Source organism: Aulonocara stuartgranti, assembly GCF_965226115.1.
Source record: "Aulonocara stuartgranti genome assembly, chromosome: 20".
Classification (NCBI taxonomy): Eukaryota; Metazoa; Chordata; class Actinopteri; order Cichliformes; family Cichlidae; genus Aulonocara; species Aulonocara stuartgranti.
In genome coordinates, this window is record NC_138956.1 from 21,774,951 (window position 1) to 21,790,350 (window position 15,400).

Below are 15,400 nucleotides of genomic sequence, written 5' to 3' on the forward strand. Positions count from 1 at the left end.
ACTGATTCCGTCACTAGCAAATTTCATTTGTGTCTCCTTTTATACAGCCTTTTTTCCTAAATACAGTGCTGTCCAAAAGTTTTAGGCAGGTGAGAAAAAAAATGCTGTAAACAAAGAATGCTTTCACAAATATAAATGATTGTTTATTGGCCCCAAATGTATTCTGCAGCAGGACAACAACCCCAAATATACAGCCAAAGTCATTAAGAACTATCTTCAGCATGAAGAAGAGCAAGAAGTACTGGATGTGATGGTTTGGCCCCCACAGAGCCCTGATCTCAACATCATCAATGTGTCTGGGATTACATGAAGAGACAGAAGGATGTGAGGAAACCTATATCCGCAGAAGATCTGTGGTTAGTTCTCGAAGCTGTTTGGAACAACCTACCAGCTGAGTTCCTTTAAAAACTGTGTGCATGTGTACCTAGAAGAATTGATGCTGCTTTGAAGGCAAAGGGGGGTCAATCCAAATCTTGATTTGATTTAGATTTCTCTTTTGTTCATTCACTGCATTTTGTTGATTGATGAAAATAAATGATTAACACTTCCATTTTTGAAAGCATTCTTTGTTTACAACATTTTTTCTCTCACCTGCCTTAAACTGTTGCACAGAACTGTACTTTGTGATGGAAAATGATGTATTACAAAGATGTTTCTGGATGTTATAAATGTGCACATTCTTTTTAGAATCAGATCCGTTATAATTGTAATGCCAGTTGGATTAGATGTTGCGTAATGTTCATAAATAATGTAAGTAAATACAATGTGGAGATCACAAGAATGAATTTAAACTGCAAGTATAAATTCTACACTATCAGACTCCCATCTCTGCAGGACCTGTACACCTCCAGGACACTGGGGCGTGCACTCTGATCACAGCTGACCCTTCACACCCTGGACACAGTCTGTTTGACCTGCTCCCCTCAGGCAGGAGGCTCCGGTCCATTCGCACCAGAACCTCTCGCCATAAGAACAGTTTCTTCCCCTCTGCTGTTGGACACATGAACAATAACCGTATGACTGTTCCCACCACTAACACATGACCCTACGCTGTGTTCACTGCATCATTCCATGTTTGGCACTGATCACCACCTGCACTCATGTATATATCTATCTACTTAGCACTTTTAATTCTTATTCTTATTTTTATTTTCATGTCTATTTAATCAGAATCATCAGAATCAGAATCAGAATACTTTATTGATCCCTGGGGGAAATTATTTTTTGTTACAGTGCTCCATTTTAAACCAACATTAAGACAAGACAGACAATACACTAACTAAGAATAGTACAATATATACATATATACATACATACATACATAAGTCACTCATAAATAAATAGTTGGAAAAGAAACATGTGTAGTTGTAGCAGCAAACAGTGTGTTAAGTGGATGCGTTGTACAGGGAGATGGCCACAGGCAGGAATGATTTCCTGTGTCGTTCAGTGGTGCTTTTCGGTAATCTCAGTCTCTCACTGAACGAGCTCCTGTGACTGACCAGCATGTCATGGAGTGGGTGGGAGGTGTTATCCAACATTGTCTTTATCTTGGACAGCATCCGCCTCTCCGACACCACCTTGAGGGAGTCCAGCTCCATCCCCACAACATTGCTGGCCTTACGGATTAGTTTATTAAGTCTGTTGGCATCTGCGACCCTCAGCCTGCTCCCCCAGCATGCAACAGCATAGAGGATCGCACTGGCCACAACAGACTCATAGAAAATCCTCAGCATTTTCTGGCAGATGTTAAGCGTAATTTATGACAGTATGTTTGCACTGAAGCACCGCAGCAATTTCCTAATGTTGTAAACCTGCTCAACATTTGGCAATAAAACCCTTTCTGATTCTGATTCTGATTCAACTTCTGTAGCACAGAAGTTGTCAGTAATTGTAGTAGTGATTGATGGTCTGGGATGAGGCAAAATGTGATCCTTATTTGTTGATGTCTCCTGATTCAGGTTTGTGTGAGCAGTTGGAAGTGGAGGAAGATCTGTAGAAACAATAATATTACTAATAATAATAGTAATAATCATTATTATTAGTTAAACAGAATGTGGTTTTCTATGTGATTATTTTGCCATTGTGGTCTTGTCACTATAGAAGTGATGCTGGACTAATTTTAAAATTGTCCATTTTCTTAAACCTAATTGTAATATTGCCTTTTCAAAGAATTTGTCACGTACTTACATGCATTTTTTTAAATGTTAAAAATGTATTTTTTTTATTTTTTATTTTTTTTGCCTGTCCCGTTTGGCTCTTTTGCCATCAGAATTGTTGTCTAAAGGCAAAGAAAGATGCCCAACGGATTTACTTTACCAAATTGACCATCCCAGCCTTGCCATAATGGTCCATTTGACTCACCTTTTATTGTTTATTTTATTTTCACTTGCTGAATACGGGACAGACTTGACTGGGGGAAAGAAGGGGAGAAAGAAAGAGGGAAAGAGAAACAGCTGAGAAGAGGGACGGGGGAGAAGGGCAAAAGACAAAAACCAACAGAATGAGCAGAAAAAGAAAAAAAAGAAGAAAAAAAGAAAAAAAATGCATATATCGATCACCTGGGTCACCTGCTGAGAAAGAAAAAAGAAAACAAGCAGAAGAGAACAAGAGTAATAGAATAAACAACATCACAATGATATATGGGAATATGACAGTAAATACTAAATATTAAACATTATTGTGCAGCACATAAGATCAACAGAACACAGTGTGCTTTGAGGTAGGAGCCAAAAAGGGTGTAGTTTGTGGGTGTGATCACCCGTGTGTACACCTGTGAGCATGGACGCGTTTGTTTTTTTGTTTTTTAAAAGGTTCCTTCATGTAATGATCTGCTAGAGGGTGTGGGGGGGCCACAGCCCCGTCCTCCAGGGCATGAAGCAGGTATGGAGGAGATCAAAACTCCAGACATCTAGAGGCCCGCAGAACACAAGAGACCAAGGAAGACCAACAGAGGGGCAGCCGCGCCACTGTCCCAGAAAGAGCTGAGGAGAGTCCCAGATGAGGGCTCACTCAGCAGCCGCGGAGCAGAAGCCAGGGGGAGTTGCAGTGACGCGCCCGTGAGCTCCGCCGGCAGCCAGCCGTGCCTGAGTGACCGAGCCCCAGGCCGAGAGGCCGGGGGCACCCCACCTCCGAGGGGGCCCGAGCGAGCCCCAGGCTCCAGGCCCCGATAAGCGGCCGCCAAGGAGTGAGCCGGTGTGTACCTGGACGCCCATCCCCGGACACAAAGAACCACCAACGCACCGATGTCTGAGGGAGTCCGCCACTGGCAGGGGAAGTGGTGGTAGGGGGAGATAGGCCTCCATACCTTGGAGGGCCTAAGATGTCCCCAGAGAGGTGGCGCCTGACACCCAACCTGACATATAGACACAGAAATACAGGCACACACATATACAAACATCCATTCCCACCCTCATGCTCTCATATACACTTACTCCACACTCAACCAACGTGGAGACAGACATAAAGAGACGCTGTACACACGATCACACTCCCCAAGCGTACTCTAAGCCCCGGGTCTAGGTACCCTTGCCCCTGGAGGGGGGGAACTGCACCCAGACCCAGGTGGTGTTACCCTTTTCCCTGCGGTGGGGGGAGGCAGACCGCCCCGACTCCGCAGCAGCAGGAAGGCCCCACACTCCAGACCGCAGTCGGACAGCCAACTCCTCCTCCTAGCCCCCCCCCCCCCCCCCGCTCCAGCAGGTCGCAGAGAAAAATGTATTTCAATAAAGTGTTTGCTTTGTATTTTGGCAATTATTTTACTACTAAAAACCTGCACGTCGTGAGGGAGATTGAACACAAGCTTTGTATATTCTTTCTCCACCCGAATGGTGATGGTGATTTAACTAAAACTGAAATAAGCTCTTAAAAAACTGCTCTCTACATAATGTAGGCGTGACTGTCCTTGTCTGCCTGCAGGTGGCTCTAATGCAAATTCAGCCTGCAGTCACAGTCGACGAGTTCTGCTGTAAACACAACAGCCGTTACAATGACTGAGTCGGGTTCAAAGTTAAGAATATTTAAGTTTTTAAAGATAATTATTAGCAGCTTGCTTATTACAGTCCTGCTGTTATTTACAATAGCGGCTATCAGGACTCTTTCACTGGACGTTAACGCCGGACTTCAACTCGCACACTGGGAAAAGACGAATAACAAATCGCTCGTCATTGACCACCATCAGAGAGAGGAGCTCCTAGCAAATTTTAAAGGTATTCGGAGTCGTGTTGTAGTGGATGTAGATGGAGGCAGAGACACTTCTGTTTGGTAACAATTTGTCTCCATTTGTCCAGAGGCAATCCGCATCCCCACCGTGTCATTCTCAAATACAGAAAGCAACACCACTGCGCTGCATGAATTTGACAGATTCCTCCGAAAAGGTAAACCTGCCAGTAAAACGTGCTTAAAGTAACTTTCTTTTATATATAATGTGCTCAACGTGGAACTAGCTGATGGCTGTAACTCTAAACGTTAATGTAGTTTTTGTATGTCAAACTTGTATAGCGCTAATAAATGGATAAAGTTAATGTTTGCTGTGCAGATGTACTTTGTTCCGTACACCTTATTCAGAATTAACCTTTCCACGTCTTGCTGAGCCAAGGTATGTTGAAACGCTACACCGAGATGCACGTGGTTCAAAACCCTCAAGTCACATGACCCATGACCCTTTGTCGACCAAGAGCACCTGGCTGCAGCCACTGTGGAGCTAACAGTCTAAAAAAACTCTAAAATTAAGGAATTATTCACTAATGCTTTCCCCCCATATAGATCAAATCCAAATTCCATTTCACAACCGTTCTCCTGCGATCAAAAGAAAGAAATCAGAGCAAATTACCTAAAACTTCCCATTCCTCCAAAAGCTAAGGAGGTCCATTATGAAATACTCTCAGGCGTTTACCGTTCCAAAGAATTTCTCAGACATCGTTTTCCTATTGATAATAAGTCTTGTTCTTTCTGTAATGGGAATATTGATTCGACAGAACTTTTATTTTACGAATGTATATACTGTAAAGCCCCGTGGGACGATGTGCACTACTGGCTTTTCCCAAAGATTCCAAACTTACTTGAATTTTCTAAAAATGATATTATTTTTGAATCTCAAAGAAAAGAAAATAAACTTGAAAATGTCTTAAATGTGATAATTATTATGGGTTCATTCATAAATGTCGATTTCTGAAAACTAAGCCATTCTTTTTCACTTTTCACGAAGAACTCTGCCTCTTCTTCTCATCTGCAAAGTTTATGGACAAAAAACAAGCTGTGGATCTGCGACAATAGCGGACATCATTTTCAAACCCCCCCCTGTGGTCTTTCGCTACTCAAGTTAAACATGATACAAGTCAATTAGATCATTTAAAAATTTTATTGTTTTTTTTTTTTCAGTGTTTCATTTGTTCCTGAGCAAATCAGTTTGGCTCAGATTAAGCTTTATAACTGGACTGTTTTATTTAATACTGAAGTCTTACTTGTAGAGCTGTCAGTGTACTTTAAATTTCACCTGTTATACTGCCTGATGTAAAATATTCTGTTCTTTTTTTAAACAGCTGACTCTGAGTTAAATATAACATTAAAAATATTTAAATTCAAGAGGAAACGTTTTCACTGAGAGCAAAAACAACATGTTAATGCGTGGAGATCCTGACGGCTGCTCCAAATGATCCGATTATATTTTAAATATTTGTTCAATTCTCTTCCAAACCCCAGCTGTCTATTGTAAGGGCCAGTGTCTATTAAAATAAATATAAAAGTGTTCTAACATCTCACCTCTTTCTTATTATTCAGGCATACATGTATACTATTTTTATTAATAGAGAGATTAAGCTTGTGTTTTCATACATGCAGTAATTGTGCTTAACTGCATGAAGCTCTTTAGACATTATGGAACAGATCATACATAAAAGCGAATTTTGCCAGAGTGCTTAAGATACTTTTTGAAAATTATCTTTAAAAAACAAAAAAAGAGAGAAGATCAAAAACATAATGTGTAATTTCCATTGTAAATATTAATCACAGTTAAATTAAGAGGGGATGGCAGTAAAAACTCCGGAACGGTGATGTCATCAAGTATGCTGCTGTTCCAATAGACTATGTGCACCTTAGCATATGCTACTTCCGGTGAGGAAACTCCTGTAGGGCACTTCGTTTCCGGTGTGATATTCGGATCTTATTTATGTTCGGGTTTTCCAAAAAAAGCCAAGCGGCGATTTACATTTCTCAAGGTGTCTTGGGCATTTACTGAATATATCTGTAGATGATGTTCATCGACTTATTATATTTTTCCCTCGCGCCTCAGAGCAAAAGAGAGAAGGGATTGAAATTTCTCAGTATTTGTATATAGAATTCCCTCGTTTATCGCGGGTGTTGTTCTAAAAATAACCAGCGATAGGTGAAATCTGCGAAGTAGCCAGCTTTATATTTTACAATTTTTTTTAAAATGTAAGGCTGTAAAACCCATCACTACACACTTTATACACTTTTCTCAGAAAGGCATGAACAGTTTCACACTTTTCTCTCTTGTTTAAACTCTCAAAGCTCAAACCTTCGTAAAAAAAAAAAAAAGTGATCGGGATGCAGAACACAATGTGCTTTAAAAAAAAAAAAGCATGCAAAATTGCACTAAAAGAATCCGCGAAACAGCGACGCTGCAAAAGGTGAACCGCGTTATAGCGAGGGACCACTGTAATTGTAAGTAATAAGTCACAACATACTCTTCGTAAATACTAATATATACAGACCCTTACCTGCAATCAATCATGTATTTTTTTTATATCCTGTGGCTTTTTTTCACGGTTTGTTGACATCCTGTGTAGGTGTGTACTGATATCGACATAACGGGGAAACATCTGGCTTTGACTATTGTTCACCTGTAGTTTGAATGCTGGACATTTGCCTGTTTAAATCATAAGAACTGTCACTATAGAGAGATGTGCTTCTGAATGTGGACAATGTGTCTTCTGCATGCAGTAATGTAGTTCTGCTTGGGTTGAGTGATGTAAACAAACAATCGATCTACGCTTTTCAAACATCAAAATTGATCATTTGATTTTTTTTATGACACAGCAATGGTGAGTGTTACCACCCTCTGCTCTTTGTAACTTAATGTAATCTTTCCGTTTTCGTATTTTGGACATGATTTTTGAGTTCACCTTTGCAGTAGCAATTGACTGCCAAATAAAGCTACCGGAAATGTACAACCCTACATCCGGTCTTAAAACAGGAAGTTAGCATTTTCTTGTGCGCAGGGTCTATTGTAAAATGATCGTGCTGCGTTCTTGCATTTTTGGGAAGTTCGGACTCCCGTGTGCGCCTAAGAAGTCTGGACTCACGTACTTTAGAATTGAGAAACGTCCTTTGTTTTTGTGTTGTGTCCCGTATTGCAATATGTTGGACGTGTTTCTACCTAGTGTGGAAGTCATGGGTTTCAGGTTACTGTTGAGGTCATGTGTTTCCAGTTACTGCAGAGCTCCACAGTGGCTGCAGTGAGACCCTTTGCTTTGTCAATATAAGACAGGCTACAGGCTATCTTGAAGGGCTGCAGTCCCTCAACAATATTCCACCTTGTAGAACATAATTAAATGTGGAAGAAGCGTTGATACAGATGGGCAAACAAAAATAAATAAAAATGTGGGACTGAAAAGCTAAGTGAGAAAAAGAAAAAGAACTTGAAAACAGATGCAGCAAAATGTGTCAACAGTAATACTAGTGTGGGGTGGCTGTAGCTCAGGTGGCAGAGCAGGTCAGCCACTAATCAGAAGGTTGGTGGTTCGATCCCAGGCTGCATGCCAGATATCCTTGGGCAAGATACTAACCCCATGTTTGCCTACTGGTGGTGGTCAGAGGGCCCGGTGGCGCCAGTGTCCGGCAGCCTCGCCTCTGTCAGTGCGCCCCAGGGCACTGATAGAGCTTTACAGCACTGATAGAGCTTTACAGTACACTTTAGGGACTTACTTACTTAGTCCTTAGGGACTTGTTGCTTTTATACAAATGATTTTTTTTTACAAATGCAGGCCATTTACCATAGCAGCAGCCAATCTAAAGTCCTTGCAGTCACAAGAGGCGGCTATTGCTAGAACAAGCCAAGAAAAGGGCAGCAAGAGTGGACCTCTTCCTGATGTACTCATGGATTGTTGTTGTTTCATCCTGGATAGTTGTTCTGACACACATTTGTCCGTGGCATCCTTCCTTCCACTTAGCTTAGCCTGAGGTTGCTGAACTTTGGGTGAAACCCTCCATGGCAAGGAACTTCCTTGTCTTGATGTCAGTAGCTTCTATTTCCTCCTTTGGCCAGCTGATTATCTCAGAATGGTATCTCACAATTGGCAGGACGTGTATAATAATGTATAGGGCTGATACTTTATTTATTTTTCTTCCCAGTCCAGGCCTGCCCAAAGGTGTTCTATTTGGTTGGAAGAAGGTCTTCCATCTTGGACTTGCTCATCCATGACTTTATGGGTCTTGCTTTGTGCACTGGTGTGCAGTCATGTTGAAACAGGAAAGGGCCATCTCCCTGTTGGGAGCACAAGTGTTCCTTTCACTTAAACTAGGGGACCGAGCCCAACTCCTGAAAATGCTCCAAACCATAATACCCCCTCCACCAAACTTTACTCTTGGTTTGTGTCAGTCAGACAAGGCAAGGCAAGGCAAATTTATTTGTATAGCACAATTCAACAACAAGGTGATTCAAAGTGCTTTACAGAGACATTAGAAACAAAAACAAATAAAAAGCATGATTTAAAATTGATTAAAACAAGCAAACAAACTAACTAAACACACACATTTCACACCTGTTCGCGCGATCTGAACCCTTATCGTAAGGGGAGCTACCAGTCCTTCTGTGGACGAGCTACTTTCTATTTTAAATTCCCTGAATTTAAAATACTCTCTAGACCCAGTCTAGACCCAGTTGGGGAGCTACCCAGAGCTCTAATCCCACACCTGTTCGCGCGATCTGAACCCTTATCGTAAGGGGAGCTACCAGTCCTTCTGTGGACGAGCTACTTTCTATTTTAAATTCCCTGAATTTAAAATACTCTCTAGACCCAGTCTAGACCCAGTTGGGGAGCTACCCAGAGCTCTAATCCCACACTTGTTCGCGCGATCTGAACCCTTATCGTAAGGGGAGCTACCAGTCCTTCTGTGGACGAGCTACTTTCTATTTTAAATTCCCTGAATTTAAAATACTCTCTAGACCCAGTCTAGACCCAGCTGGGGAGCTACCCAGAGCTCTAAACCCACTTAACAAACAAACAAACAAACAAACAAAACAGTATATAAAATCAAAACAGATAAAATCAGAACAGTAGATAAAATCAGTTTTGAAATTTAAGCTTAACAAACAAACAAAACAGTATATAAAATCAAAACAGATAAAATCAGAAATAGATAAGATCAGTAGTTAGTGTAAGTTTTGAAATTTAAGCTTAAAAGTGTGGATTTGGTGCTTTATTCAAATGCAGCTGAGAATAGGTGAGTCTTCAACCTGGATTTAAATAAACTGAGTGTTTCAGCTGATCTGAGGCTTTCTGGGAGTTTGTTCCAGATATAAGGAGCATAAAAGCTGAATGCAGCTTCTCCATGTCTGGTTCTGACTCTGGGAACTGATAAAAGACCGGATCCAGATGACCTGAGGGATCTGGAAGGTTCATACTGGGTCAGGAGGTCACTGATGTATTTTGGTCCTAAACCATTCAGAGCTTTATAGGCCAGCATCAGAACTTTAAAGTCTATCCTCTGACGGACAGGCAGCCAGTGTAAAGATCTCAGAGCTGGACTGATGTGGTCCACTTTTTTGGTCTTAGTGAGGACTCGAGCACCAGAGTTCTGAATGAGCTGTAGTTGTCTGACTGATTTTTTCAGGTAGACCTGTAAAGATGCTGTTACAGTAATCAAGCCTACTAAAGATGAATGCATGGACTAGTTTTTCCAGGTCCTGTTGAGACATCAGATCTTTTATCCTTGATATATTCTTGAGGTGATAGTAAGCTGACTTTGTTATTGTCTTAATGTGTTTTTCTAAGTTTAGGTCTGCATCCATCACTACACCCAGATTTCTCGCCTGGTTTGTGGTTTTTAGATGTATAGATTGAAGTTCTCTGGTGACCTGTAATCGTTTTTCTTTGGCGCCAAAGACTATTACTTCAGTTTTGTTTTTGTTTAGTTGGAGAAAATTGTGGCACAACCAGTCATTGATTTCCTCAATGCATTTACCAAGAGCCTGTACAGGGCCTCGGTCTCCTGGTGACATTGTGATATATATTTGTGTGTCATCTGCATAGCTGTGGTAGTTTATTTTGTTGTTCTTTATAATCTGGGTGAATAATCTGAGACAAGTACCATTCTCCTGGCAACTGTCAAAGCCAGATTCCGACACATCAAATTCCCCAGGGAGGATATGAAAAGTGGCAGGTTAGTCTTCTTAGACTGTGAAATTTCCATCAGTAATGGGGAACATCTAAAAGCTGATGTGTACCGGAAACCTACACATATGGATCAGTATTTAATGTTTGACTCTCATCATCCACTGGAGCACAAACTGGGTGTCATCAGAACGCTACAACACAGAGCGAACACCATCCCCACAGATTCAGCAGCCAGGGAAGCAGAACAACATCACATCAAGAAGGCTCTGAGTAACCGTGGTTATCCCAGCTTGACTTTTGTCAAAGTTGGGAAGGCGCCTAAAGAAAGCACCAGCTGATCCAGGAGAGAAGGGCAAGCGCTGCCTAAACGAAAACCTGTAGTGATCCCGTACGTGTAAGGAGTACAGTTGAGACATATTTTTTCTAAACACCACGTCTCTGTGGCTTTAAACCCCAAAACACGCTGTGCCAAAAATTGGTCCACCCCAAGGATCGGGTCCCCCGACACAAACAGAGTAACATAGTGTACGCTGCCAGGAGTATTGCCAGCATTTATACATCAGGGAAACCAAACAACCTCTGGTGAAGCGGATGGCACAACACAGAAGAGCCACCTCTTCAGGCCAGGACTCTGCAGTCTATTTACACCTACTGGCCAGTGGACACTCTTTCAATGATGAGGATGTACACATCCTAGACTGGGAGGAACGCTGGTTTGAGTGCGGAGTCAAGGAAGCCATTTATGTGAAAAGGGAAAGACCATCTCTGAATCGCGGAGGGGGCTTAAGAGTACACCTTTCACCATCTTACAATGCTGTGACTGCAGCCATTCCCCAACTCTTTGTGAATGGTATTCATGGCCATTGATCAGTGGTCTTTGATCAGTGGTTGTTGATCAATGGTCATGAGAATTTGCATAAATATGATGAAGGTGACCTCCCAGCCGATTGTTCCTTCCGTGGGCTGGTTTCAGTCATTATGCAAATGTACAGTTTATAAGATTGGGGGAAACCTGCAGTCATCCATGTGACTTCTTCAGTGTCAGCTGAGTGACGAAACGTTTCTCCCAATGAAAACGCTACGTCCAGATGAACAGACTCAACTTTTGGAGGCTCAGCGTCTGCTGTTCACATGACTGTGGAATATTTAGTAGCAAGGACATTTCACGACTGAGCTTGCACTGGAATTCACTGAGGTCTTGAGATCAACTCATTCTTTCACAAATCTTTGTAGAAGAAATCTGCATGTCTAGGTGCTTGATTGATTCCATAGCCACAGGTGCATAAAACCTGTGGCCATGGAATTGATTGGAAGACCTGAATTTAATGATTTGGATGGTTGATTTTTTTTACTTTTGGCAATATAGTGTATTTTGATGCCAAGTCATGTAAGGAAAAGAAGCTGACTCTGCCCCAAAACAATTAAAAAACTAATATTTTCAAATAAAAGTCCTTACTTATAAGAATTGCAGATGTTGCTGCTTGGTCTTCACTTGTTTAAGTGGAAAAATCCCAGATTTTTCTGTGTGGGAAAATGCTAGTAAATCACAAGTTTCTGAAATACGCAGACCAACCCATCGGAAACCAATAACAAATCTGGGTTCAAAGTCACATTTATTTCCCCCATTTTAATGCTCACTTTGAACTTTAGGAGGCCATCTTGACCATGTCTAGATACCTGAATGCACTGACTCGGTTGCATGTGATTAGCTGATTAGATATTTGTTTTAATGACTAGCTAAACAGGTGCACCTAGTAAAGTAACCAGTGATTGCATTTGTAAAGCATTTGCTGCAATTTTCATAGCCTCCTCTATCAGTTGTTTTATCTCACTTGTGAAATGAAACTTTCTATAGTTCAATTTTAGCAGATGACAGCTTGCGACAGTTTCTAAAATGTGCAATAGTGATTTTATTTACCATAGATCACCACTTGCTTGAAGCTGGAACAAGTAGATGCTTTTTGTAGTTGAATTTTTACTATAAATAAATCAATAAGTCATAATCATGAAAAAGTTATCATAAATAAGTCATGAAAGATAGGATGAATTTAAGATAACAATTGCTCTTTCAGCTTGTTTTTAAGTTTTTTGTTTTTGTCAGCCTTCCCTACAGTTTTCTCTTCTAGCTTGGTTCATCATGAATTGGTGGCAAACTACAGCCACTTGTTTTGGGTGAAAGGATCACAGCCTGAACTGGTGCCATACATGCTGCTGGCCCACATTGATGTAGTACCTGCTTCAGAGTCAGATGGTTGGGAAGCACCACCATTTTCTGCAAAGGAGATCGATGGCTTCATCTACGGCAGAGGAACCATAGATGACAAAAACAATCTAATGGTGTGAAAACATTACTTTTGTGTGAGCTTACTTTTAAACAGACTTGAGGTATATTTGGCTAAACAGCTGATTTATTTCTTCTAGGGAATACTTCAGGCGCTGGAGTACTTGCTGTTAAAGGGCTATGCTCCACGCAGGGGATTTTACATCGGTCTTGGTCATGATGAAGAAGTATGTTAACAGTTTCACTATGACATTACAAACTTAAGTGGGATTGGAAATATCACATTTTAATGGCTGTGCTCTTCAAAATCTCTTTTTTTAAGATCAGTGGTCTCAATGGAGCGATGAACATAGTGCGTATTTTGAAGCAACGTGGTGTCCAGCTGTTGTTTGTCATGGATGAGTGCCTGACTATACTTGATGGAATCATTCCTGCTATTGAAGGACCTGCTGCTCTGTAAGAACCTGCCTGAACATGTGTTGTGCACTTGTGTTGATCACATCTTATGTGTATGTGTACGATTTATGATTTGCAGAATCGGGTTAAGTGAAAAAGGCCAGGCCGTTATAAAGCTTAGTGTGTCTGTGGCCCCTGGTCACTCCTCGATGCCTCCCAGGGAAACTAGCATTGGGATCTTAGCCACAGCAGTCAAAAGGTGAGAGGAACATTGTTTTTTAAACTATAATGAGTTCTGTTTAGCTTCCCTGTTCATATGTTTCACTGCCTTCCATAATTTTACTACCCCATGTTTAAAAAGCTAGTATAAAAGATTTAACTGTGATCCTGTTTCCTCAGACTAGAGGACAACCCAATGCCGAGGTTATTTGGTTATGGTCCTGAAGGTGACACCTTTGAGCATCTGGCCCACAAGGTAGGGTAATCTAAATACTTCTTTACTAGTAGTATACTCATGTACTCATTCTTTACCAACTACTAATTCTTTGCCTTCAGTTCAGTTTACCACTAAAGTTCATAATGTCGAATTTGTGGCTCTTCTCTCCGCTCCTTAGCAGGTAATAACTGCTAAATATCATTTAAATATAAATTCAAATGTCATGTTTTCTTGTGATTGGTTCCAGTGAAATAGACCAGTTTTTATGTTTCAGGATACTTGAAAGAAAACCAGTATCTAATGCATTTGTAAGGACTACCACAGCAGTCACCTTTTTTAATGCAGGAGTAAAGGTGCAGTGATTATTTTAAATTGAATGTAATTCACAAGAAGTAAGATTTTAAGCCTGTTACTTTTCTTTGTAAAAATTCAATATCTCCCTCCCTCTGCAGATAAATGTTATTCCTTCCCTTGCTGAAGCTTATGTAAATCTACGAATTCACTCAGCGCAGTCGGTACAAGAGGTAGAGTCCTTTTTGAGAATGAATGCCTTACTATGTACACTTTGACATGAATATGAGATGTGTGCTGTCTTTTTTAGGTACTGGACATCATCAAGGATACGGTGGGCGACCAGCGAGTGAAGGTAGAACTTGTTAATGGATTTGACCCTCTACCCATCAGCGGTGCTGATGATAAGGTCTTTGGCTTCCAAATTATTAAGAAAACGGTGCTGGACTTGTTTCCAACAGTTACAGTTGCTCCAGGTAGGGTTCATACAGATTTGTATGGAAGCATTTTAAAGCATCTTTCAGGACATTATAAGTAATTTAATATCATATTTAAATGTGCAGCTATCTGTATTGGAAACACAGACAGTCGACACTTCGTCGACCTGACCAAAAATATTTATCGGTTTTCCCCGGCTTGGTTTAAGCCAGGTGACTTTGAGAGGTGAGAATTCAGCAGCTTTTAATACTGTCAAAATATATTTTCACCAAAAATGTCTGCAGACCTCAATTTAAAATTGAACAAATACAGTAAGAAGAATTCCACGTGCAGTGATTATTTCTCAACTCTAGAAACAGATCATGCAGCATGAATAGAAGAGGGGAATATATAAAATACTTTCTTGTTCCAAGTACCATGAATCCTTTTTTTCCTTTGTTTCTCAGATTCCATGGCATCAATGAAAGGATTTCCACTAAGAACTACGAGGAGATGATTGTTTTTTACTTCAATTTGATCCAGAACTGTGACATTAGGAAGCTCCCTGAGCCCCACAGCTCTGTCCATGAACTCTAAGCAATTGACAACATTGGTGATAAGATAAACACATGAATAGCATACAAAATGCATTGATATTGCACTAAATAACTTTTGCATTATAGAATCAGAAACTACAATTTTGCTCATTTCAAAGTGGGATGTACTTTTATCTTTTATGTGGACTACTGACTCTTTTCAGTGATATGTGAGTAGATAGAGCACTGACCTTTCTGCAGTAAAATCACTGTGAATTGGCTATCTAGAATTTTGCATTCAAGATTAAGTTTTGGTGCTCTATGCAGACTGATGTACTATTTTTTTCTGAACTCTATGGTGGTATGATATGATTCAATTAACCAATTATTATATATGTCTTATTGTGGGACACTGATAGTAGTGCAGTCATAAAGATACATGTTTTTTTGATTTGGACCGCTCATAATGAATGGTACAAATGACAGCACTACCTACAGGGATGCTTAACTTGAATCAAACACTGGACTACATGTTCAAAGAATGCTGTTTTACTGGCTGACTCATTAAAATGATTCCAGATTTGTAAATGTGATTGAATCTGTTCACAATTTTAGATAGGCTTTCTTAACACAACAGTATGAGCAATTTGACAGTTTTTAATAACCGCTCAGGTATTAAAAGGCTGATCGG

The 15,400-nt window shown here is 40.6% G+C and overlaps 1 protein-coding gene across 1 annotated transcript; it reads left to right on the forward strand.

Annotated features, from left to right (window-relative positions):
• The first annotated feature begins 3,917 nt into the window (after nucleotides 1–3,917).
• LOC309696932 (N-fatty-acyl-amino acid synthase/hydrolase PM20D1.2-like) lies at nucleotides 3,918–15,294 on the forward strand. The gene is made up of 13 exons (XM_082518468.1): nucleotides 3,918–4,205; nucleotides 4,287–4,373; nucleotides 12,454–12,689; nucleotides 12,774–12,860; nucleotides 12,956–13,089; nucleotides 13,169–13,288; nucleotides 13,429–13,504; nucleotides 13,585–13,646; nucleotides 13,740–13,818; nucleotides 13,918–13,989; nucleotides 14,067–14,232; nucleotides 14,320–14,419; nucleotides 14,641–15,294. Exons 1-13 carry the CDS (start codon nucleotides 3,986–3,988, stop codon nucleotides 14,768–14,770), a joined length of 1,569 nt encoding a protein of 522 aa, XP_082374594.1. The 5' UTR covers nucleotides 3,918–3,985; the 3' UTR covers nucleotides 14,771–15,294.
• Nucleotides 15,295–15,400: the final 106 nt, after the last annotated feature.